General features: G+C 40.9%; 1 protein-coding gene across 1 annotated transcript; it reads left to right on the top strand.

Moving 5' to 3' along the window:
- Window positions 1–3,455: 3,455 nt before the first annotated feature.
- Window positions 3,456–25,958, top strand: muc2.1 (mucin 2.1; the record flags this gene model as incomplete). Its single annotated transcript, XM_083654773.1, has 44 exons — window positions 3,456–3,531; window positions 3,752–4,007; window positions 4,141–4,255; window positions 4,836–4,926; window positions 5,026–5,159; window positions 5,262–5,478; window positions 6,155–6,280; window positions 6,397–6,511; window positions 6,650–6,800; window positions 6,893–7,006; window positions 7,112–7,181; window positions 8,094–8,231; window positions 9,190–9,354; window positions 9,950–10,044; window positions 10,142–10,268; window positions 10,359–10,595; window positions 10,817–10,869; window positions 11,025–11,105; window positions 11,375–11,526; window positions 11,634–11,772; window positions 12,154–12,264; window positions 12,383–12,562; window positions 13,531–13,770; window positions 13,871–14,027; window positions 14,480–14,608; window positions 14,834–15,084; window positions 15,803–15,806; window positions 16,925–17,103; window positions 19,143–19,317; window positions 19,429–19,676; window positions 19,847–20,030; window positions 20,119–20,329; window positions 20,498–20,673; window positions 20,916–20,985; window positions 21,203–21,303; window positions 21,415–21,446; window positions 21,565–21,742; window positions 21,857–21,961; window positions 22,077–22,117; window positions 22,243–22,365; window positions 22,506–22,604; window positions 23,112–23,151; window positions 25,430–25,553; window positions 25,706–25,958. The coding sequence occupies 44 exons, from the start codon at window positions 3,456–3,458 to the stop codon at window positions 25,911–25,913; spliced, it is 6,018 nt and encodes a 2,005-aa protein (XP_083510899.1). The 3' UTR covers window positions 25,914–25,958.
- Between the last annotated feature and the right edge of the window lie 1,729 nt (window positions 25,959–27,687).

The following is a 27,687-nucleotide window of genomic DNA, read 5'->3' on the forward strand; positions in this document are numbered from 1 at the left end:
CATGTCCTCGAGTGCCCGCCGCCCGGGTGGGGTCGTCAAAAGGGCCTTTCTGTGTGGAGTTTGCATGTTCTCCCCATGCCCCCTGGGGGTTTCCTTCATATAGGAACAAACACACTCCTTGCTAGCAGAGCTCGCAAAGGTAGTGAGCACACTCAACGCTGAAGAAGGCCTGTTGGCTGAAACGTCCGTTGTAAGGTCTTGATGACGGAATAAAAACCTTGAAAGGACATTCATCGCGTGCTGGCGCTCCTTGTTTTTTCATATAGGAACCCCCTTCACCAAAACATGCAATATCCTGGTCGCTGATGTGGTGCCTCCTCTGGTCGTTAGGGGCGCCTGTTCGGAGGGAGGGGAACTCGTTGGAATAGCGCGATCCTCAGTGTTGGGCAGTAGCTTGCTACAAGTAGTGAAGCTACATAGCTTAACTACATTTCTCAGTAGCTTGGTGGTAGCTTCACTACTCTTGAACCAAGTAGCTTTTTCAGTAGCTAAGCTATTTATAGACCCAAGTAGCTTGTAGCTTCCCGCAAAAGCTACAAGCTACTCGCCAGAGAAAATCCATGAGCAAAGCACGCAGTGGAGATTTCTGCTGTGGTTTGGATTAAACAGGAGGAGACATTGCATACTGTATGTCAAGTGTGCCTGTGTAGCCAATAAAGCACTTCCAGTTCCATTATGACAAACAACAAGTGTTGTTGTCTCATCCTTGCTTTTTAGCATCCTCGCCTCTCTTGCAGCAAGACCCGGCACTACTCTGCCTCTGATTGGGTTGGGTTTAGGCAATGAAGACTGGGTAGGGCAAAATATGTCACTGATGTCACATCAGCAACAAACTTTGAAAGATGGCAGAGCCAGAAGGAGCCACTGGCAGTGATGAAGAAGAAGTTCAGGTTTTATTGTCTGTTTTTGAATATTGTGCCAGTGAGAGTTTCAGTGTGTTTTATAATATAATAAACAATCAAAATTAGATTTTTTTTTGCCTGCCTATTTGTTTGGTGGAAAGTTGTTCTTTGACATGAAGTTGATTCAATGTGAGAAAAAAAGTAGCTTTGATGTAGCAAGCTGCTTTTGCCATTTTGCTCGTAGCTTAGCTTGCTACATTTCTCTGGGGATAGCTTCAATGTAGTTTAGCTATATTTAATCGAGAGTAACTAATAGCTTAGCTTACTACATTTTCCAAGTAGCTTGCCCATCACTGGCGATCCTCCCACGTGCTATGTCCTACCGGTGAAGCTTCCCCTGTCAGGTGAAAAGAAGCGGCTGGCTACTGCCCATGTCTCGGAGGAAGCATGGAGCCAGTTTCAGCTCTCCCCAGATTGGCAGAGGGTGGAGCAGCAACCAGGATAAATAAATTCAAATTAGCACTAATGGGGGATAAAAATGGGACACTCATTGTTTTGTTTTTTAATGTTTTTTTTCCCGATTTTTTTTATCCCATTTTTATCCCCCGTTTAGTGCTCATTTGAATTACTCAATCCTGGTTGCTACTCCAACCTCTGCCGATCTGGGGAGAGCCGAGACTGATTCCATGCATCCTCCGAGACATGGGCAGTCAAGTCAGCCGCTTCTTTTCACCTGCCCGAGGAAGCTTCACCGGTAGGACATAGCACGTGGGAGGTTCACGCTATTCCAACCAGTTCCCCTCCCTCTGACCAGGTGCCCTTAACGATCAGAGGAGGAACCATATAAGCAACCAGGATGTTGCATGTTTTTGTGAAGGGGGTTCCTATATGAAGGAGACCCCCGGGAGGCACGGGGAGAACATGCAAACTCCACACAGAAAGGCCATTTTGCCGACCCCCACCCGGGTGGTGGGCACTCAAGGACATGCGGACGGGCACGCATTCCTTCAGTGTTCACATCGGCCCAGGTGGGAATCGAACCCACGACCTTCGAGCTGTGAGGCGATAGTGCTTACCACTGCACCACCGTACCTCCCTAGGGGGACACTCATTGTTGACAGTTAGGCCTAACAGTGGGCTATCAAAATAGAGTAAGTGGCATCTGCAGCTGTAATCCTGTAACACACATACCTTTCTTTTTACAAGCAACGTCCCTAATTGTCACTAATGTTTCCCCTGTGAAGAACCTGCACTGCCGCAGCAACACTGCCTACAGCCTGACGAAGACCAGAGAGGTTGAAACGCGTTGCGTTTTGTGCCCCTGTCTATTCTTGAAGATGTACATTGTTTGTTTAACTATTGCAGTAGACATGTACTTTACTTCGTAATTAAAATCTGTCTCTAAGTATCCAAGAAGCTCCTTTTTTCTCTTTTCTGATTCAATTTTGGCCTGCTGAGCTTCCTTGTGGCACATTTTTGCTTTTTCCTTGCCAAAAAATATACGTAATACCTTTTAGTAAATTCCTTCAAAGTCTTCACTACATATATTTTATGAGTCTGGACAGACATGGATGTAGACTTGACTTGTTGGTGGAGGCATATAATCGCAAAGTGGTTTTATTTTATGTATTTATTTGCCCCTGTCCCCAGAGAGACTGTGCACATAATGGTAGTATCGGAAATGCTTTTCAATTAGCCAATATCATTATCTTTAATGATAATGATATCATCATTATCCTTCAGGCTTTTATTTTGAAACCAGAACAGAAAGTTGGTTGCCAAACACATTAAACACTCTAGGATGTAGTTGTTCAGGATTGTTAATGATCCACCTGCCTGTCAGATGTAAAGCAGATGGCAGATACTCGAAGGTGACGCAGACCTGTCATTGATGCATAGCTTTGGCACAGACAGTCAATAGCTTTGAGATGATTGTTGGCTGGCTGACACGTGCATTATGGACAAACTGTACTGTCCCCACCCCCAATCAAATGTCTACAGTTTCCACATTGATATACCATGTCATCTTGTGAGAATTATAAATTAATTAAATATTGTGAGAAAATATGAATAAAGACTACAAAAGATAACCTAACATGTATTTTTCTAGATTTTTGTCTAGGCTATTTTGAACTGAAAGAGTAAGCCAGTTAAATGTGGTCATTTTTGTTTTGATAACATATACATCTACTTTGGAAATTATATCCAAATGCAGCCATGTTTGCTAGACTGCATGCATGTAATAGTAAAGTTGATCAAAAGAACACACCTACAACAGAGGAGCAGACTCTACGATTTACTGTTATCCATTCCTCAAATGAAAATGCCGAATTCAACCTAATTTCCCCCCCTGGGATCAATAAAGTTATTCTGATTCTGAACTGCAAACACTTTTGCCAATCAAGAGGCAAGAAAAGATTAAGAAATAGAAGAGGGGAGTAATGAACATTGTCAGACCTTCTTTCTGAACATGTTTACATGTCTTGGCAATAAATGTTAAGGTCCCACTTAAAAGGGGTGTGAGCAAAAATTGAGCAAACCCAATATAAAGGGCTGTCAAGGAGCGGTCAGACTATCGCCTGCTTTGGTGACGGCAAGCCCACAGTGGTAATTATGAGGTGGGGCTGTTTTTGGCTGTGCTCCCTGGCTCTGTCAGTTACCAGCCTCATCAATGTCCAGGCCAGAAAGGGTAAGACCACAGTCGTTTTGGATTCTCTGGCATCATTTACAGGACTGGGTCAATGAGTTATTCTGCTTTATAAATACGAATGTTTAATGTACAGCACTGTAGTCGGTATTTGTCAACTTACATTTGTTTTAAGAGAATACTGTTGTCCAAATAAATAATCATAATGATGAAGTGTTAAGAACACCGGTAAATACATTTCTGTCATATTCTGCCTCCACAGCTCCCAACCATGTCAACGTCATATGCAGCACATGGGGCAGAGAGCACTTCAACACCTTTGATGGGGATGTGTACCAGTTCCCCGGCCTGTGTGAGTATAATCTGGCCTCAGACTGCCATGAGTCTCACCAAGAGTTCTCAGTGCATGTGAAGAGAAGTGAGGCTGGTGGAAACCCTACTGTCAGCTATGTAGTGGTCACCATCAATGACCTTTCATTCCACCTGACTAAGACAATCGTCACCGTGAACGATGATCCGTAAGTATAACCAAACTCCATTGCTTTGATCCCTACCTGTACTTCTCTTTTGTTGAATGTGGATGCATTATAATCAAGATAACAGATACACACATATTGTACTGTACTGTATTTATATATCTCTCTCTCCCAGCATCGATATGCCATACTATAACGCAGGAGTTCAACTGGAACGAAACGCAGTTTACTTCAAGCTCCAGTCCAAAGTCGGCATCGTTGTCATGTGGAACGGTGATGATGCAGTCATGGTAAAAACATAACAAATGTTTAAATCTGGTATATTGCTGTTTCCGAATAATGAATTGAGTGTATTGTCCATCCATTATCCATTAAGTGTATTGTATGGGGCATCACAATATAAACATATAAGTGGATAACAATCAAAACACAACACAACAGAGAATAGCAGTATGCCGTATGTTATAATACATTGAGAATGGTGTTAAGACTCTTATGAATTATACAGCTCAGCTGTGTATGATTTTGTGTGACATTATTTCAAAAAGCTTTTATGCAGAATGATTGATCTGTGATTGGCACATATTTGATTGAAGATGAGAAGATATTCCAGAAATAAATGTGAGGGTAAAATTCTAATCTCTACCTCAGAATACTTGTGCTGCCGCAATGCTGTAGCTAATGGGTATCCAAATAAACTTGAAACTTGAAGCATGGTTTACTGTAATTATGAATGACATTTACCAAGGAAAACTGTTATCAGGCCATTGCTAATATGTAAAGGCTGGTCGACTTTCTTAATTCCCTCTATCATCCATAATACAATTCCAAAACCATGGTTAAAAGTTCCCATTGCTGTGTCTGTTTCAGGTGGAACTGGATCCTGAGTATGCCAATCGCACTTGTGGACTTTGTGGAGACTTCAATGGGGTTTCAGTTTACAATGAGTTCATTCATAATGGTTGGTTGTTTTGTTTATGCATTTACTGTATTTCTCAAACACATACTGCACATTATTTGATATTCAGTCATCAGCTGCTATGAATCCAATTATACGCAGATCGAAAAATCACCCCCATTGAGTTTGGCAATAGACAGAAAGTCCATCGTCCTAATGATGACTGTGAGGATCCCTACGAAGAGGAAGATGAGCCACTAGATGCTGCGACTGTGCCGGACATGTGCAAGGAGTTTGTGAGTTTGACATCTGTCCAGTGTGACCAGTAGAGATGTAGTATTATAATATGCTTTGACTCAGTAACTTTGCCTATATTTTTATCCTCTGTCCCTTTTTAGCGAAGCGCCTGTGAGAAGATGCTGCGCTCGGAGTCCTGGAGCCCGTGCACCGCCCTGCTGAACCCTGAGCCTTACATCCAGGCCTGTGTGCAGGACATGTGTGGCTGCAGCAACCACACAGATTACTTCTGTGTCTGCAGCACCCTGTCAGAGTATTCCCGTCAGTGTTCCCATGCTGGAGGGCAGCCGCCCCACTGGAGGACGCCTCAGTTCTGTGGTAAGGTGTAGTTACACAGACTTTTTTCTGCCCTGTCTCTTTATTCCTTAGCTTTTCTACATTTCTGCCTGTCTCTTTTCCTGTTATCTTTCTTATTTATCAGTATTACTTTTGGTTATATATATATTACATATACATACCGGTATATATATATATATATATATATATATATATATATATATATATATATATATCTATATATATATATATATATCTATATATATATCTTCTCTTTATTCCTTAGCTTTTCTACATTTCTGCCTGTCTCTTTTCCTGTTATCTTTCTTATTTATCAGTATTACTTTTGGTTATATATATATACATACCGGTATATATATATATATATATCTATATATCTATATATCTATATATATATATATATATATATATATATATATATATATATATATATATACACACCATATATATATATATATATGTACACCGTATATATATATATATATATATATATATATATATATATATATATATATATATATATATATATATATATACACCGTATATATATATAATATATATATGTGTGTATATATGTGTGTGTGCGCGCGCGTGCATGCGTGCGTCCTTAATAATAATTAAATCTTTCTTTGTGATGCTGTATTTAATTGTACTATATCCTCACTCCTCATGAGGTTAATTACTTTTCCTGTTTCAGCTAAGCAGTGCCCATTCAACATGGTGTATGAAGAGAGTGGTTCCCCTTGCATGGATACTTGTACATACTCAGACATAAGCTCGCTGTGTGAGGAGCACAAAATGGACGGCTGCTTCTGCCCTGACGGTTAGTCCTGCACATACATCTCTTGCAAAAAACAAAAACAAAAAATATTTCCCCTTTTATTAGCTTCAAATATACACTGTCGCCTAAAATGTTTACGTCAACTGTGTCTACTTCAGGAACGGTGTTTGATGATATTTCCAAGAGAGGATGTATCCCTCAGTCTGAGTGTCAATGCAAGCATGATAAAGTCTACAACACAGGGGAGGTTTACAGACAGGACAGAGAGGAATGGTATGTCAAATGTTTCTTAATATAAATAATATATTCTCTGCTGCTTTGTGTATGATTATGTGTATACTTCAATGAAACTGCCTTAATTTTTTTAAACCACATTTCCCTTTCTACCTCAAATCATTTCGTTTGTTTCAGTACGTGTTATGAGGGTAGATGGTCTTGTAAGAGCCTAAAAAGTCCTGCTACATGTGCAGTTGAAGAGGGTTCCTATGTAACTACCTTTGATGGGAAAGCCTACACCTTCCATGGAGACTGTTATTACACCCTAGCTAAGGTGGAAAGCAAGGTGAATGAGTTATTTTAGTTCTTAGTTCTTACTAACAGTAAACATATAAAATCTAATTCATTGAGTTGTTGCTCACACTGTGTATGTTTCAGGATGATGCCAGCCCCAAATTCACCATCTTGGCCCAGTTGGTGCCGTGTGTGAGCCACGAGTTTGACACTTGTCTTAAGACCCTTAAGGTCCTGCTGAACAATGACAGGAACAATGTAAGTTGTAACCTGTTATCTGAAAAGGATTATATATATTATATTATATTTACACTGTTCATATACTGTTCCAACTTTCTGATGAGCATTGGTGTTTTTCTGCAGGTGTTAGTGTTTACAGCTGATGGAAAGGCAAAGCACAACATGCAGGTTATCAGTTTGCCCTACCAAACAGGTAGGAGATATGTCATATAATAGGAAACTGCAAGGAACTGATTGAAACTTTAGAAATTCTGTATGAAACAGCAGGTGCAGTCTGTAAACCGTTATTACAGTTATTTACAGAGGTACGCAACTCTTACAGCCTTAGATTCAGCACTTGCCTTCGTTTTGAAGTGCGAAGTGTGAGGACTGAGGCTGAAAAAAGGAGTATCTTATTTTGGCCCTTGGTCTTGGAATGACTTACAAGCTTGACTTAAACTGGACCCTCTTATTTCTTTGGCTAGTTTCAAACACTAGGGGACGAAACCCTAGGCTTGCCCGTAGCGTGGGCTCACCGCACGATTTTGATCAATCACTGATGATGTCATATCACTGATGATTCATAGACATTGTGACAGTGTTTGCCCAACTTCGCAACACTGATGACATCACAATTGCTCTTATATCACTGATGATGTCACAATGCCTATGACATCACCTGTGATGTCACAATGCCTATGACATCATCAGTAGGACAAACATTTAAACAGACAGCAGACGGACAAACATTGCCCACTTGCTCCCTTTTATATAGATAGATAGATAGAAAGATTGATTGATAGATAGACAGATAGATAAAGATCACAGAGGTCCTCACCATTAGCTGTCGAAATGTGTAACAGAACACCTTCTGTAATGTGCTTTTGTGCATCTTTTTTATGTATTTTCTTTATTCTGTTTTAATTGTTTCCCATGTTGTAATAGTAAGTATTGTCTTTGTCATGCTCTGACATGTGATTTTTGCTGCCTTCTTGGCCAGGTCAGCATTGTAAAAGAGATTTATTTCTCAATGCTTTTTATTTGGTTAAATAAAGGTTAAATATTTTCACATTTGATTTGTACATCATCAGCAAACTCACATTTCTATTTTGTATCTTCCGTATAGGTGACATCAACATATTCCAGGCTTCATCCTTTCACATCTTGCTCCAGACCAGTTTTGGGTTGCAGATGCAGATCCAGCACGTTCCTCTCATGCAAGTCTACGTCACCCTGGAACAGAGCTACAAGACAAAGACACGCGGTACGTTATTACATTTGCAGTATCCTTGTAAAGTATGTCACAGTGCAGTATGAACGCAATAAGATACAATAATATACGTATTACATAATGTGTGTGTGTGTGTGTGTGTGTGTGTGTGTGTGTGTGTTATTTGTCTGATGAGGATGATAATATTAGTGATAAAGAAGATAATGCTGATGATTTTATTAGACTATAGAGAAATTATTTTTTGCCTCATACAGCATGTCAGATAAGAAAAGTCTAGTTTAGTTTTATTTATATAGCACTTTACCATAAGCATGTATCAAAGGACTTTAGATATCATACAGTACATCATATTCATATTACATACACATCATATACATCTGTCGCTGTCCAGCACAGACGCTTATCTCCAAAAAAGCTATTTTTCACAAAGAAAAAACATTCCCATTTTAACATAATATAGTAAAATTAATAACCAGTAGTAGAATATATTTCGCTGGTCAAGTATCCGAAACTTTCACTGGTTATTTTTGGGTACCCACTAAATCAATTTATGAAAATAATAACAAAATTGCCAAAATTGCCTATAGACAATTTAGGCTCTTCAATCCACCTGACCTGATCTGACAGCACATAAATGCACACACTTTACTGGTAAACATATTCATGGCTACAACAGAGTATATTTGGTACTATGCTTTACTGAATCAACAGTCTCACTTCTATTTGGTCAGTAGTGCTGAAATGGGTCACTTTTTAAACCTTTATTTATACAGGGTGAGTCTCACTGAGAGCAATGCTGTCTTTTTCATGAGCACCCTGTTCACATTCACACACACATTCATACCTGGAAGAAGACCAGTACAACTGATCTGCTGGCCACTGAGCAGCTCCACTGGAGCGGTTGGGGTTAAGGGCCTTGCTCAAGGGCACCTCAGTGGTGGTAATGAGGGAGGGGCAAGCGCTGCCTAATAATGGTGTTTGTTTGTTTTAGGTTTATGTGGGAACTACAATATGGTCCTGTCTGATGATATGAAGAGCCCTCAGGGGGTGGTGGAGGGTACAGCATCTTCTTTTGGTAACTCCTGGAAGTCTAACCTCATCTGCCAAGAGAGAGAGGAGAGACTGGACAACCCCTGTTCCCTCAGCATGGAAAATGGTATGCTGCACTAAGGCCAAAAAGCCCCCTCTACTAAGTACTCTACCAACCCCCCCCCACTGACATGAGCCCCCCCATCATACACTCGTTACATTAAAGTATTATACTGCTTCTCCTACCAGAACATTTTACTCAATTAGATTACTCTTTTAAATACATTGCAGACTGCTTAGACTGTAGATCCCTATTGAATGCTTATTTAACACTCCTATTCGTGTATATATTGTAAATATTGGACTGCACCTGCAATTTTGTGACTTTGCCTTTTAGATTTTTCATCTCTGAATATTGATATTGATATGACTGCTACACTGCATACTTACACTAAGACAAATTCCTTGAATGTAATCTTGCATTATTGTGGCAATAAAAGTGATTCTGATTCTGATGATCTCTAGTCATACAGTGACGGCTTATTATCTTATTTTCCTTCCTTTTCCTTTGCCTAGTGTGTCTCTTTGATTGTGATTCCCCCGCTTGAAACTGTTGTTATTTCAAGTCCGCATGTTGTATATTATACAATACTTCTACAATGTATAAGCTATAATACAAAAATACATACAGTACATGTAAAATACTACTTATCTGTCCCCAGAGAGGTACGCTGAACACTGGTGCTCCTTGCTAAGAAACCCCAAAAGTACTTTTGCCCAGTGCCATGCAATGGTTGATCCTGAGATGTACTACAAGGTATCGTGCAGCCTTTCTAGTTCTCTCTCATTTGTTGACATTCTGTTGGGATTGCAATGCCCTAAACAAGCTTCTTGTCTCTTCTTATGTTCTGCAGCGATGTACCTATGCCAGCTGTAACTGTGAGAAGAGTGAGGCCTGTCTGTGTGCCGTCTTCTCCTCCTACGCACGAGCCTGTGCATCAAAGGGAGCGTTCCTGACAGACTGGAGAGAGAACGTGTGTGGTAAGGATGGATGGTTTCCTAAGCTTTTATTACTAAACCTGTGTTGTTAGACTATGAATGAACCATGCCCTCATATCTGACACAAAACAGATCAATACACAAGGAGCTGCCCAGTGTCTCAGACTTTCTCCTACAAGATTCAGCGATGCCAGCTGACATGCAGATCGCTAGGCTCAGAGCAGCAGAGCTGCACGTCCAACTTCTTGCCGGTGGATGGCTGCTCCTGCCCTGAGGGTCTCTACCTGGATGACAGCGGCATCTGTGTGCCCATGGCAAAATGTCCCTGCTATCATGATGGAGCCCACATCAAACCAGGAAAGTCCATCAGTAGCAATGATGAGCACTGGTTAGTTATATTACTGACATCTGACTTTGAAACTTTTACAACTGTAATTTTCTCTACACAGACCTGCCTCATTTAATGTTTTGTACAAGTATCCTGGACTAAGGATTTTCAGCATCTATAAAGATAAACAAACGCATATAAAGGTGTACAGAAATGTAATTATTTTTAAGTCCCTTTGTGTTGATCTTTGATATCTTTCTAGTGTATGCACCAATGGAAAGCTTCATTGCCGTTCTTGGAGAGCCCGCTCATCAAGTAATTATTATTATGATTATGATTATTATGATTATTATTATGTTTGAAGTGTTACATAAGCACATTAGATTACCAGTATATCATTTTAGTTGACAGGACATTTCTTTCAGTAAAATCGAATGTCTTCTTCTGTTTCAGCATGTCCTTCTCCAAAGGTTTTCTTCAACTGCTCCACTGCAGGAACAGGAGAGCAGGAGTGTGCTCAAACCTGTAGAAATCTGGACAGTGATTATTGTGTGAGTTGAATTATCTGCTCTATACAAGTCAACCTCTCAGCCATACAGTAAATAACTAGGCTTAATATTTATTTCCTCAATTTACTTTAGTACGGTACTTCAGTTTACTAGTGCAATATTTTTAAGATGTGACCCACTGTCTCTAGTTAGTTTCCAGAGAGTTTGCTCTACACACAGTATAAACATTATCACATTATCACACACATTATCAGTAGCTTAACAGTCAGTCATTTTTGTCCTTTTTCTTTGTGATCTTTTTGTCCCCCCAGGATGCCACAGAGTGTAAATCTGGCTGTCAGTGTCCAAGTGGCCTCATTGACGATGGCAAAGGTTCCTGTGTGAAACGACATGACTGTCCATGCTACCATAACGGGTTTCCCTACGCCTCTGGGAGCCAAATCTCTATTCAGTGCAATAACTGGTATGCTCTTGTTTTGATAATTGATAGTATGATAAACATATTACATTATCTGTCTGAATATTTTAATCCATTATACCTTTTTTTAAACTCCTATCTTACACATCTAGTACCTGCAACAGTGGGAATTGGGAGTGCACTGAAACAAAATGCCCAGGAACATGCAGCATTTACGGAAGTGGTCATTACAATACGTTTGATCAGAATACATACGGATTTAGTGGAGATTGTGGCTATATTGCTATAAAGGTAAACAATGCATGACAAAACCATACACACTAACATTATGCTCGCCTATAGATATACAGTATATATTTCTAGAATGCTAATTTTGTGTTAATCCTGAATGCGCCAAGGGCTAAAAGCCAGTAAAGAAATTATTACTTGAAAAAATGCGACTCGTGCGAAAATTATGCAATGTTGACATCCCTTCATTTGAAGAGGAAAGCTTTTCATAATTATGATTGTGAATGAACATTTTTGGTAACTAAACGATCTAGCCTTCCTTAGATTGCAAAATATTGCACTCTAATATTGCTCAAAACTGAGGTGTGATTTGATTCGGTGTATTGGTCATCATCTAATTGTCATCTATGCAAAATGGTAAATGACTTTTTTGTGTGTTTTAAGAACAAATGTGGCAATAAGACAGTAGAGGACAACTTCCTAGTTGTCACACAAAATGAACCATGTGGATCTACAGGCACCACTTGCTCCAAATATGTCAGAATTCAACTGGGGGTAAGACGTCATGGCAAACTAAAGTGAACTGTACGGGGATAAATCAATCGAGCAGTTTCTCACACTGCAGTTTTTACATTGCAATTTGAAAATAACTGAATTCTCCTTAACATCACAGAGAACAGAAATCAAACTGTCAAAGGGAACATCTGAGGTGGTGGACCTGGGACATGGCGCTCACATTAAGTACAACATAAGGAATCTTGGCTTGTATCTGGTCATTGAATCTGCTGTTGGTCTGACAGTGCTGTGGGATCGCAAAACCACCGTCCGCATCATCCTGGAGCCACACCACAGCGTGAGTCACATTTTAAGTCTACTGTAAATACTTCAATGAATATAAATGAGTGCCGTTACATGTAATATCTCAAGATTTTTAAGAGTTAAGCATTTCAAGAAATGTTTAGGGTTGGAGCAATACGTTTGGGAAGTTCCATACTTTCTATACTAATCTGTAGTCCAGTTGTCTTTGAAGATCGATTTCTTGGATGCTAATCATAAAGCTTTATCGGCATTTGTAGAATTGTACCTTTCATGTGAGACATACCATACATTATTTTAGCATTACAATTTAAATCATTATAAGCAAAATAAATAATATAAATCCTAACAAGAGCTATGTGAGTTAAAGTTATAATCTCAAAGATTTTCGTCTAAATAAATATCTGTTAAGTCACTATCTATCTGATAGTGAGTTAACACAGTGGTGATTGAGCCTATGGCCCAATCCCATGACCCATGACTCACGCTACAGGTTACTGTAGGTTCCTGACAACTCTTGTGTGAAGTAGGATAACAAGCTACTTTTTTCCGGTCTCTGCTAACATTATGGGTGATTACTATGGCCAAACAAACAAACAAACAAACAAACAACCAAACAAACAAACTGACTAATGTCACATTATGCAACAGTTTGTATCTCACCTGCAATTACCACTCATCACCATAGGTGCCACCCAAGAGAACAAAACTGAAATCTTATGGATTATAACTTTAAAGTAGATTACCGGTAGCTACCTGGAATACAGTATTGTTATTGGCAAAGGCAAAGACATAAGGCATTTATACACCTTTTTTCATATCGTAGCTGTTGGTATATGTGGCTTGTGTAAACTCAGATCCCATGAGGAATATTCTGTTTATTAATGTGTACAAGGATGCACATGCCTGGAAAATGCCTGTTCTTTGTAATAAATAGTATTCACCTGGAATACTGTGCACAGACATGTAATGAGCTCATTGTGTCCTCTTATCTTGCTGTACTAGGGAGAGGTATGTGGCCTGTGTGGAGATTTTGATGGAGATGGACAGAATGACTTCACCACCCAGGGTCAGATCATCGTGAGCAATCCCATAGAGTTTGCAAACAGCTGGAAAGTGTCCAGCAGTTGCCCAGACGCAGTAGCAAATGTTGACCCTTGTGCAGCAAACCCCAATCGACATTACTGGGCTTCAATGCAATGCAGCATTATAAAAGGAGATACTTTCAAAAACTGCCACAGAAAGGTAAAATGCATATTTGTTTCTGATTTATCATTGGTATTTAATGGGGGGGGGAGACAGCTTTCAAAATCAGTTCTATAATGCGATTTGAATGACTGCACAGGTAGATCCTGCTCCATTTTATGAAAACTGTGTGAAAGACTCGTGTGCCTGTGACACTGGAGGAGACTGTGAGTGTTTCTGCACAGCGGTAGCAGCTTATGCTCAGGCTTGCAATGAAGCTGGTGCATGTGTTGCATGGAGAACCCCAGAAATCTGTCGTAAGTAAACAATAATTTTACCTTTAGGCTAAGCCAAACTAATTAGCAGCACCCACACAAAAAAAGACGGGACAAAAAAAGAAAACGCAAAAAACAAAGCAAACATCTACAATTATGCAACAAAAAAAACAGTCATTTGTCAAAGGCAAATGGATTAATTAATCAGAATTAATAATTAATTCTGAATTCTGAATTAATAAGATACATTTTCTCAGAATTCTGAGACGTTTTCATGTAAAAAGGCTGTTTTTCAGAAAAACAGAGTAGATTTTTTTGCCCTGTTTTTCTGAAATAACAAGGTGAGATAATTAACTTATTTCAGAAAAACAGGGCAATTTCTAATAAGTGCTTGGTCAGGATTATTACGATATTATTGCTTATGATTTGAGTCATTTTAAATCAAGTTTTGTTTTTTTCAAATAGAAAATTAACATTCATCTTTCCCCACTTAGCTGTCTTTTGTGATTACTACAATGGCCCAAATGAATGCCAGTGGCACTACCACCCTTGTCATACACCTTGCTTCAAGACCTGTTTGCACCCAGATGGAATATGCGGCAACTCTATACCCATCCTGGAAGGTACAATTTACACATTGTTTTCCCTTGTTCCTGTTTAAATATATTACGTTCAAATCTATCGTTCTAAACTGATAGAGAAAACTGTACTATTTGGCTTACTTGGCTGTGTAATAACATAAGTACAGTAACCCAAAGACCACCAACACAACACTAGTGTCTAACATAACATTAACTATGTCACTAAATATATCACTACTTAAACTGATTATGCTGGGATTGTTACAGGCTGTTACCCAGGATGCCCAGAAGATAAGCCCATATTTGATGAAGGAAAGCAGATATGTGTTGAGAAGTGTGATGGATGTTTTTACAATGGGACAGTATATGAGGAAAATGAAGTTATTTACAATGTGACTGACAACTTGGGAATGTGCTACTACGCAATTTGCATCAATGCAACAGTGATATTTACAAATGAACCATGTGGCACAACTGCCCCTCCTACTACAACTGAAGAGCCAACAACCACTCCTGTTGTGACAACAACCCCTTCACCACCGACAACAACAGGGATCACTACAACTTCTGCACCTCCTACTACACCTGAAGAGCCACCAACAACCACTCCTGTTGTGACAACAACCACTTCACCACCGACAACAACAGGGATCACTACAACTTCTGCACCTCCTACTACACCTGAAGAGCCACCAACAACCACTCCTGTTGTGACAACAACCACTTCACCACCGACAACAACAGGGATCACTACAACTTCTGCACCTCCTACTACACCTGAAGAGCCACCAACAACCACTCCTGTTGTGACAACAACCACTTCACCACCGACAACAACAGGGATCACTACAACTTCTGCACCTCCTACTACACCTGAAGAGCCACCAACAACCACTCCTGTTGTGACAACAACCACTTCACCGCCGACAACAACAGGGAGCACTACAACTTCTGCACCTCCTACTACACCTGAAGAGCCACCAACAACCACTCCTGTTGTGACAACAACCACTTCACCACCGACAACAACAGGGATCACTACAACTTCTGCACCTCCTACTACACCTGAAGAGCCACCAACAACCACTCCTGCTGTGACAACAACCACTTCACCACCGACAACAACAGGGAGCACTACTACCACACCTACTGCACCTCCTACTACAACTGAAGAGCCAACAACAACAACCACTCCTGTTGTGACAACTCCTTGTGTTGAAATTTGTGAATGGTCAGAATGGTATGATGAGCATGATCCCACAACAGTGGGAAACAGTTTCAAAAGTGACTGGGAAACATACGAGAACATCACTAACAGTGGTAAACAAATCTGTGAAAATCCAATTGACATTGAATGTGGACTAACAGACTATCCTGATGAGGACTATGATGACTTTGTAAGTGCTACTAACCAAGTTGTGACTTGTAATGTAAGTTATGGTTTGATATGTAGAAGAGAGGATCAGGGGCGTAGGGACAAGTGCTTCAACTATAAGATCAGAGTAGAATGTTGTAATGTATGTGAACCTCCACCTACATGGACAACAACAGGGAGCACTACAACTAAGTCTACTACCACACCTACTGCACCTCCTACTACAACTGAAGAGCCAACAACAACCACTCCTGTTGTGACAACAACCACTTCACCACCGACAACAACAGGGATCACTACAACTTCTGCACCTCCTACTACACCTGAAGAGCCACCAACAACCACTCCTGTTGTGACAACAACCACTTCACCACCGACAACAACAGGGATCACTACAACTTCTGCACCTCCTACTACACCTGAAGAGCCACCAACAACCACTCCTGTTGTGACAACAACCACTTCACCGCCGACAACAACAGGGAGCACTACAACTTCTGCACCTCCTACTACACCTGAAGAGCCACCAACAACCACTCCTGTTGTGACAACAACCACTTCACCACCGACAACAACAGGGATCACTACAACTTCTGCACCTCCTACTACACCTGAAGAGCCACCAACAACCACTCCTGTTGTGACAACAACCACTTCACCGCCGACAACAACAGGGATCACTACAACTTCTGCACCTCCTACTACACCTGAAGAGCCACCAACAACCACTCCTGTTGTGACAACAACCACTTCACCACCGACAACAACAGGTAGCACTACAACTGAGTCTACTACCACACCAACTGCACCTCCTACTACAACTGAAGAGCCAACAACAACTACTCCTGTTGTGACAACAACCACTTCACCACCGACAACAACAGGGAGCACTACTACCACACCTACTGCACCTCCTACTACAACTGAAGAGCCAACAACTACTCCTGTTGTGACAACAACCACTTCACCACCGACAACAACAGGGAGCACTACAACTAAGTCTACTACCACACCTACTGCACCTCCTACTACAACTGAAGAGCCAACAACAACTACTCCTGTTGTGACAACAACCACTTCACCACCGACAACAACAGGGAGCATTACTACCACACCTACTGCACCTCCTACTACAACTGAAGAGCCAACAACTACTCCTGTTGTGACAACAACCACTTCACCACCGACAACAACAGGTAGCACTACAACTAAGTCTACTACCACACCTACTGCACCTCCTACTACAACTGAAGTGCCAACAACAACTACTCCTGTTGTGACAACAACCACTTCACCACCGACAACAACAGGGAGCATTACTACCACACCTACTGCACCTCCTACTACAACTGAAGAGCCAACAACAACCACTCCTGTTGTGACAACAACCACTTCACCACCGACAACAACAGGGAGCACTACTACCACACCTACTGCACCTCCTACTACAACTGAAGAGCCAACAACCACAACATCTGCAACAACATTTCCAATTGTAAGCACTGGTCAAACTACAACAGTGCAAATACCTACAGGACCCATTATCCCTGGTACTACACCATTAACAACTATATCAACTGCACCTCCTACTACAACTGAAGAGCCAACAACCACTCCTGCTGTGACAACAACCACTTCACCACCGCATACAGTATCAACTACAACACCTTTTACATCTGGAACTACAGGATGCTTCTGTATAATTGATGGCAAACATTTTCAACCAGGTAAGAACGAATTCTAGATTTTATATACAGTATTGCAAATTCCAATTATCCAATTCAGTTTAAAGCTTGCATCATTTTCTATTTCAATCATGAGAGACCAGTGGGTGAAATTGAACAAGGGAGCTTTATTCACAAATGGCATGGCAACTAATTATATGGCATGAAATGGCATGGCAACTAGTTCTTTGGCGTAATGACGACTCCGTGGTAAGATGCCTCTCTTGTGGTGAGAGAGGAGGGCATCTGCTCAGACTAGGATAGAGAATCCCCCCCCCCCCTCCGTAGGGAATTCTTCAGGAGTCAAGACGTTGGTGGTGGACTGGGGAGGTGGGTGGGGCGAAACACAGCTTCAGATGATGGGATACGATCAGCCCAGGTACAGCGACCATAGAGGTGAAGGATCAGGGAAAGAGGATGATGACACGCTGACCATGGCTATATGTACTGCCACGTCATAGCCTCGGCAGTGACGTCATTACCGACGTCATATTGTCATATTGACAGGGGCTGATTGGCTATTGAGGATGGGGTGATGAGTCAGGAGACACACGTCATAACCAACCCGATCTCCAAAAAAATTGTAAAATAGCAACGTTTGTGGACAAACGTTGCTATTTTACAATTTCGGCTAAGAAATTGTAAAATGGTAACGTATGTGTCTACAGCGGTGGGCGTGGTTTGGGCGTGTTTTACGGAGATTTTCTGTTTCTAACCCCTCCCCCTACTCTAATCCTAACCCTAAAATCTCAGAACGTTACTATTTTACAATTTTCGAGCCGAAATTGTAAAATAGCAACGTTGGTCCAAAACGTTGGTATTATACAATTTTCTGTGAGACTGTGTTGTCATAACGGACATCACACTAGGATTACACTTGACTGATGCCTATTGTGATATGAGGTAACACGACTGGTCCTCATCTTGAACCTAGGTCGAGACCAACATGAGCACCTAGTCAGTGTGGTAGTAGATGTGAATTAGAAAATTAAATTACATTAAATTGACTGCTTTACTTGGAGTCTTTTTTATGGCTGTATAAAGATGTAACTGATTTATCTTTGTCACTGCACTACTAGATCTTAGCTTGAGTCTGATTAATTCTCATGTTTTAATGTTTACCACAGATTAATTAATTTCCAATCTTTTTTCCTCATCTTCAGGAGAAACGATATTTGACATGCAACCCATTGGATCAGGTGTATGTCTCACTATGATATGTTCTGACATTTGTGAGATTCACAACAAGACTAAGCCTTGCCCTACCACACCGGCACCCACACCTGTTGTACCCCCCACTGGGTGCCCAGAATGGGATGCAGTGGTAAGAACCCTCACATGTCCAACCTATAAAATGTTGTTATATTATCTTCAACTTAAATATAGTTTACAGTGCAGTGTGTTTAAAGCTTAACATTTCTTGTGCAAAATACTTATAAACACTGCTGACTTTCCCCCATTTTTTCTTTCACATCAGCAAAATGAGACCTTCTGGTTGTGCAACTGCACCTTGGCCAGATGCATTGAGAACAATACAATTGAAATAATTCCATATGTATGTCCACCTCCTGAGAACATCACTTGTACCAATGGAAAGAAACCTGTTCTTGTGTACGATGAGAACTACTGTTGTCGACATTACGTTTGTGACTGTGAGTTAGTCTGTAGCTGAAGATACACAGCAATGGCCATTTATTCACTTTCATAAGTCATAAGTAACAAATAATAGTTGACCGTGTAAGACTTTTTTTGTTTCTTTACAGGTGTATGTGAAGGCTGGGGAGACCCCCATTACATAACATTTGATGGACTCTTCTACAGCTATCAGGGAAACTGTACCTACACCTTAATGGAAGAGAAAATACAAAAATACCACTTAAAGATGTATATTGACAATGTTTACTGTGATCCCACTGAAGATGTGTCTTGTCCTCGATCTATCATTGTATCCTTTGGATCAGAAGTTATTACACTGAAGAATCATAACCTTATTGGAGCAGCTAAGTTGGAGGTAAATGTGTTCATATTCATTGCTGGGGTCATGTGAATATATTCTTCCAAGTCCCCATAAACACGGTACATTAAATGAATGACTGCTGTGAATGTAGAGGTCACATAGTTTGAGCAGCAGTGATTGATATTTGTCCTTTTGTCAAAAATGTTATTATTTGTGTTATTTAGGCTCTCAAAAATGGAGTAAGCCTGAAACTACCCTATTCCCATCATGGCATAAAGATCGTAACCTCTGCCATTATAATGGTTCTGGAGATTCCTCGCCTACAAGTGGTAGTTACATTTGGAGTAACTGGCTTTATGGTCACCCTTCCATTTAGACTCTTTGGCAAAAACACACAGGGCCACTGTGGTAAGAATGTCTCATTCCAATGGCCATGTTGGCAAATAATTTGTGAAGTTGGAGAGTAATGTTAATTGGTATTTATCTATGATGTTAGGAACATGCAACAACAACCAGGCTGACGACTGCATGTTGCCTGACGGCAAGCTGGTGGAACGTTGCGCCGTAATGGCAGACTATTGGCCTGCAACACACATAGAGCAGCCCGATTGCCCTATACCAACTGTGGTCCCCACCAACCCACCTGGACCTCCACCAACACAAAGACCATGCCAGCCAGACTCAATATGTGATCTGCTTAAGAGCAGGTAGACATTTTCTAAATCATTAGTTGACTTACATCTGCACACCTTCAACATACAGTATTGCATTTTAATAACTGTTTCATTTTGTAGGAACATGACCCATGTTATTTGTGGTACCTGTTATATCCCAATTTAAATCTAATGGATTGGACATGGGGTTTATTTCCACAGTGTATTTGAGGCATGCCATCCATTTGTCCTTCCTGACAATTTCTACGAAGGCTGTGTTTTTGATAGCTGCCATGTGGTTAACCCAGCAGTGCAGTGCACAAGCTTGCAGACGTATGCTGCTGCCTGTGTTCAGGCTGGGGTTTGCCTGAACTGGAGGAACCACACCACACTGTGTGGTAAGCCAGCCCTCATTATTTTACTGCAAAGACTGGGATCAGGAAGGGTCATTCATATTTTTATATTCAATTTGACTTTATTTCAGACCCATAGGGTCATATGGTAAACTTTTTTTGCTGGATTTAGCAGCACCTATTAAACAGGTTATTGTAGGTTTTATTATACAACATGTGTATGTCATGTCATGTTTATTTTCTAAATTCTATGGGTCAAATTGACTGATTCCACTCTTCCCTAACAGCCACTGGCTGCCCATCAGACAAAGTTTACAAGCCATGTGGTCCTGCAGAGCAACCAACCTGTGAAGACAAGTAGGTTTCAAGTGTAGTAACTACCGTATACAGTATTTAACACGTTAGTATTTCCTTTGATATGGATAATAGTGCCCAATCAATGTTGACGTATCTGGTTAAAAATGCCTCAAATAGAGTGCTAAAAAGTAGAGTAGAATATAGTGTATTGAATGAACTGTTCGAGAGAAATGACAGGAGCAATGTTAATGTGTTTTCAATTGATTGAATATTACAGTCCTAATGAATCCACCATGAACTTTACTACTGAGGGCTGCTTCTGTCCTGATGGTATGAAGCTTTTCAACAAAGAATCCGGCATATGTGTTGACAAGTGTGGTAAGTGTGATTTGTTTACACGAGTCAGTCTCACGATTAAGCGAATATGATATATGATAACATCAACCATGTCAATCATGCAGCCCTAACATGGTGTTTGTTTTCATATAGGATGTATTGGTCCTGATGGCATCCCACGTGAGGTGAGCTAATAGTGCCTTCAATAGAGCTCAACAGTCGACCTTAAAATCCCCCTGTGTGTTGTTCACTTGCTGAAATACACGGTGAGAATTAAGTTGCTATTACGGTTCCTTCTTTCAGTTTAATGAGAGGTTTGAGCACAACTGCCAAAACTGCATCTGCGAAGAGTCTACTAAGGCTGTGACTTGCAAGGCCAAGGTGTGCCCAGCACTCCCACTACTGAACTGCACCAATCCAGGGTTCATCCTGGTCAACCAAACGCATCCATCGGACCGTTGCTGTTCCACTAATGTTTGCCGTAAGAGACACCCCACTGTTGCAATTTCTTCTGTTTAGTTTTCTGCATGTAATTCATTGATGGTGATTCTTGAATAGCTACTCATGATTTTGTTTATCACCGTCATCTCCCCAGAATGTAACAGCAACACTTGCCCAGCCATCAACACGAAATGTCAGATTGGCTATATACCAGTAGTCACTGTTCCTGAGGGAAAGTGTTGCCCAGAGAATACATGTGGTAAGCATGTGATTTGACATTTACAATATTTACAATACAATACAATAAAATATATCATGACAACAGTGGCATCCTCTCTGGATTTCCATTGACTTGGGTCCTGTCTCTCTCCTAGAACCTAAAAGAGTTTGCGTTCACAAAGGCGTGGAATACGAGGTAAATGTAAAATGTGAATGTCTGAATTATTTAAATCTATCACTTCTATCATTTAATGTTATCCACTGCACCACTGTGGTTATAAGGACCAGTATGGACAGATTTCTTTTATGTACTTGCTATAGCCTGGTACTTCAGTTCCCGTGGTGGCATGTCAGGATTGCACCTGTTCCAGGGAGGTGGACCCCAAGAGTGGTCTGTTCAGAATATTCTGTGAGTTCCGGCAATGTAAAGACAACTGTGAAATGGTAAGAAAAATCTATTTTTTCCCCTAGTCATGCTTCAATAAAATAAAAATGCATGCTGTGCATAGAGTAACATTGCCAAACTGTGCTCTTACTGTATATGTGAGTGAGGCTTCAGCAACTCAACTCTTCCATCCTCTCAGGGACACGAGTATGTTGAGACTGATTCAGACGAATGCTGTGGGAAATGTGTACAGACCCACTGTGTCCTCAATGTCAATGGGACCAAGCATCTGTTGACGGTAAGCTGCATCATCTATATTGGCAATGACTCAATATGGTGAAGCTTATAATGGCTCATTGTGCAATTCGACCACTGTGTGTGTGTGTGTGTGTGTGTGTGTGTGTGTGTGTGTGTGTGTGTGTGTGTGTGTCTGTGTGTATATCGTTCTGCCTTCGCATCCAGCAAGGAGAAATCTGGTCACCACCTGAGGATCAGTGTGAACATTACACCTGTGTTAAGGACGGTGACAGTTTCACAACCGCCAGTTCAACAATTCTCTGCCCACCATTCCATCCGAGAGACTGCCAGGCTGTAAGTATTGCTCATAATAAAATAATTAACATAATCTGGATTTGACTAGAACACATTTAATGTAATATATCTGTAGAGTGACATTTAAAGATAGCAGTAGGCTTACTGTTAATTCTGTGGCATGAAGCAAACTATTATTATTATCCATTAGCCATTATGTATCACTTGGTGATACATAATGTGGTTTTGAAATGGTATGCATTTGTCTCCTTAGGATACAATTCAGACGGCTGCAAATGGCTGTTGTAGAGTTTGTGAGTATGACACATCTTTAGCTGCTAGCATGAATCACTCTATCGTCTGGCCCCCAGAGTTAAAACGAATCTGTAACACTTTACAATAAGTGTACATTATTTAATTAACAGTAAACTAATGTGCCTAGTAACTAATGGTGTTCATGGTAACTAGGTATTGATGTATGCATTATTAGGGTTGGTTAATGGTTAGGGTTAGAGTTAGAGTTAGAGTTAAGAAAGATTAACTAAGGGTTGGTTAATGCTTATTAAGCATGAACTAATGCTTATTAATGCTTATTAAGCATTAACTAACCATTAATTTAGTGACCCTTATTGTAAAGTGTTCCCGAAAAATCTTTGTGTGCCATTGTGGGTCACAGCTATAAAGATTCTATGAGCCTAGTCTCTCCCCAGACTCAAATATTATGTAGTATTACGTATATACGTAATATTACGCGCTCCGCATACCACATAATTGGGTCTGTGCCACTTCACAGCCGCTATTTGAGGGGGGAACAATTGAAAGGCTGACAGGTAGTAGCTCCAACAAGAGAGTGGTTAATTTTCAAAAGTCAACAGAGTCAGGTTGGGTGGGTGCACCTGGGCTCTAAAGTCATTACTGATTGGTGGGTTCAGGATTCTGAACCCACGAATCACTGGCCAGGATTCCATCAGCAGTTTGGTGTGGGCAGTGTCCCAGACCCAGAGAGATCTGCAGCATGCAGTAATGTAGTGTATCAGCATAAGAACTCTCATGGGTCTGGTGTTGAGACTATTATGAGCCTACTGTAACTACAGCATCACTTTGAGTTTAGAGCGACAGCTGTCATACCACTGACAGACAGCCAATCACAAGCTGATGACCACTCCCATTTAGGAGACGGGAAGAGTACAATTTCTTATTATTGGCAGAGCCTGGAGTGGTGTGTCTCTATCTATCTTAAAGGTCTCTGGCATAAGGTTGCCACAACATGCAGAGACCCGGGTTCACCGTCAGTTCCAGGCAGTTCTAAGTTAAAACAGCCCCAAAATATATTGGGGATGCAATTCTCGGCGGGCATGCGGAAACGTTCACGGCACCTGTCGCAAGCGCAAATTAGAGCCGTGGCAAAATCATCTGCGCCCCGAAATGCCTGCGCAAACGGGATTTGGGCGGTCTTAACTACCAGAATTATTCACAGGCGTGGCCAGGCCAGGCTTGGCATTACATCAATCAAAACCAATGAGATTCCCGTCTCGCAATGGTTTGTTTGTGCGAGGCATGCAATATGCTGTAATTATCTCCATGCGTAATAGAGTGTACTCACTCGTGCGAGGACAGAGGGAGCTTATTGACAGATCGTCTGTGGTGCCAACGAACCTCCGGCTTATGAAGGTAAAAGCCTATGTCTATTGTCCATAAGTTTTCTCAATTAATTTCCCTCTTTGCGATGTGATAAAAGTTTCTCAGTGAGTTATAGTTGATTGCCTCACTGAATTATCTGCTAATACCCAATTTTAGCAGCATAATTTGATGTCTTGGCATGGCAAGGCTGTGCGTAATGACATATCCAAAACGAATTCCACTTTCCACTGCGCAAATACCTCTCTGCGCTGGGAGTGCAACAGTAATCTCCGTGCACCGCACCCAGCACAGAGAGGTATTTGCGCGTAAGAGGTCCTTTTCCAAGCTCTTAGCGCAAAGTAATTGCGCGCTGCTGACGATAGCATAATGCCATCTATCACCACATTTTAGCGCTGAAACGCCTGCTTTGGCTTGTGGCAGCCAATGCCCAGTACAGTTATCACAGGCATGCGCTTGTGTCCGCCCCCAATTTGCAATGCACACGGCGTTAAATGAGCGCAAACGCTAAAATAGCGCTTTTGGGAAGATAGAGCCCCCTGTCTCTGCACTTGTGCCTCCTCTAATCAGATGGGACACCTGTTCAGGGGGAGGGGAGCTGGAGGGAGTAGCATGATCCTCCCACACGCTATGTCCTACCAATGAAACTCCTCGCTGTCAGGTGAAAAGAAGCGGCTGGCGACTACACATGTATCGGAGGAAGGAAGCATGTGTTTATGGCTCTCCCCAGCTCAGCAGAGGGGGTGGAGCAAAGACTGGGACAGCAGGCGAAATTGGCCAAGTACAATTGGGAGAAAATGTTGCCCCACCAGAGATGCTGGGCTCTCGGTCAAGTCAGCGCTACCATTTTTTGATGCATGCTTCCCCAAAAAGGCCAAGCTGGTCATAGTGATTTTCCTTTGGTAAAAGGTAATTAGACTGAAAACAAGCTAATGGTGTATCTCTTCCAAAAAGGTGTGGAGAGGGAAAAAGCCTGCAAGTTAAAATCCATGAAAACCCGCATTAACCACAACAGCTGCCAGTCTATCCAGGAAGTAGACATGCCATATTGTGAAGGTTCCTGCAACACGTTCACCAAGTAAGAGTGATATTACTAATATTTCTTCATTCATTCAAGTCACACAATGTGGAAATGTTGAAAATGCTTTGTTATAGTATAGTTACAGTTATAGTTTGTGAACAGTTCAAGGCTACCAAATAACGACCTCTGTCCATTGCTCTCCGGCTCAGATACTCTGAAATGGCAGCCGCTATGCAGCATTCTTGCTCCTGCTGCCAGGAGTCACATTCCAGCAACCGCACTGTTGACTTGCTCTGTCTGAATGGCGACGCGGTGCCATACACATACATCCATGTGGAGGCGTGCAGCTGTCGGCACACAGACTGCAGCAACACTGGACGGCCCGTCCGCAAGAGGCGCAGCTTCACACTGCTCTAACTGGAACTCGTCACATGGACGGATGCCTGGAGAATAGATACCACAGCTCCCTTATTGTTATTTTGTTACACCTAGACATTGATTCGCAATGAATGTAGAGAAAATATTTATCATTAAAAAACTGCAACTCTACCCATGTTTTTCTTTATCTCTTTAATTTTAGTGCATCAAGCCACCTTGTGTTGTGGTAGCATGTTTTGTCATTGGTTGAGAGTTTAAGTACTACTAGAACAGAACAGAACAGAATGCTGTATCGTCCAGAGTGGGAATTTTGGAACTTAAAGGAAAAATACATTCTAAAACACTTTGACACTGCTAAGAAACATTGGCCATGTTACATTTCTGGGGCCATTTTGTTTGGATTTGATTAGAAATATGTCTGCCTTTCATGAACCCTGACTGACTGAGTAACACAGATTACCTCTCCTAAAAAAGCATAGAGCAAGGCTAACAGTTTTTAAATGAATTTAACAGGATTATTCATTGTCTACATTTTTTTCTCCACACCAAATACATGGGCAGAATTTTTCTCACTAAATTCAATCTATTTGGACCTTGATCTTACAGGTTCAAATGCCGCTCTGGAGTATAACTCCTGTAATGCATAGCATTTTACAGTGATCTTCTTGATTTATGTGTGTAGTATTCAAAATATTATTTATCCCTTTTTTTTAAGTATCAGCATGTCTACTTCACTTATGGTTTTAAACCCTCAACATTCAAATTTAAAGTTAAAACACAATTTCTATATCTATAGCAGTTTGATTTGAGATCAGCAGGGGTCACCAATCTCAAAGGAAACTATATGGAAAGATTGTTCACAGTGAAGATTATTCAGAGTGAAAATCATTCAGATGGTAGATGGGAATTGCTATGATTAATTTAGCCAATACATTTTAATTAAAGTACAAATTGTAGATCTTCAAATTCAATACTTTTTGATGAGGAAAATGTTTTATTTTTGTTGAATGTATTAATGTTAAGATTATAGCCTAGTTGAGATATTGTTAATACAACTCCAAATGACCCCATAAGAAATTGTACCATACTTGTAACCATACTATGGTATGTATTGTGTACTAATGTGTACTGTATGTGTATTTTTGACACCACATGTACCATGGTACATGTACAGTATGTACCATGGTTTGTAGTTGTACTATATATCATAATTTTAATAGGATAAAAGCACCATGAGTTTGATTTTCGATCATTAGTGTGTCAACCTCAATAAATTCAATGAGTCCATACAAATTCAGAAAACAGAATTTAAATTCAGTTGTATGCTGGGACAAATCTCTTAATAACTTTCACTCAAAGTCATTTACATAAGCACAGATCTTTTGTCAAGACTTTAAAGAAACCTTTTCAAGTCATCAAAGTCAAGTCGCAAGTCATCAGAACTATTACAACTGTGATCCCCCCCCCCCCCCACACACACACCTCTACTTCTTAATAATTTTCATCTCCCCAGAATGTAACAGCAACACGTGCCCAGCCCAATGATCAACATGAACTGTCCGGTTGGATATATGCCAGTTGTCAGTCGTCAAATATGGTATTGGAATTATGGTATTGGAACTGCAGGGTAAATATGCACAGATACACTTGGTTTACTTTTAACAAACACAGACCTGAAAGACATTAAATAAAATGTGTCACCATGCCCAACCGGATAATTCATCCTACAGTCAAGAGAAAAAATACACCACAAAAACCACAGTTTCAGAGTCCAAGGACGATTGTGAAGAGATCTAGGCATCTACCTCCCTGG

Source organism: Poromitra crassiceps, assembly GCF_964638095.1.
Source record: "Poromitra crassiceps genome assembly, chromosome: 18".
Taxonomy (NCBI): Eukaryota; Metazoa; Chordata; class Actinopteri; order Beryciformes; family Melamphaidae; genus Poromitra; species Poromitra crassiceps.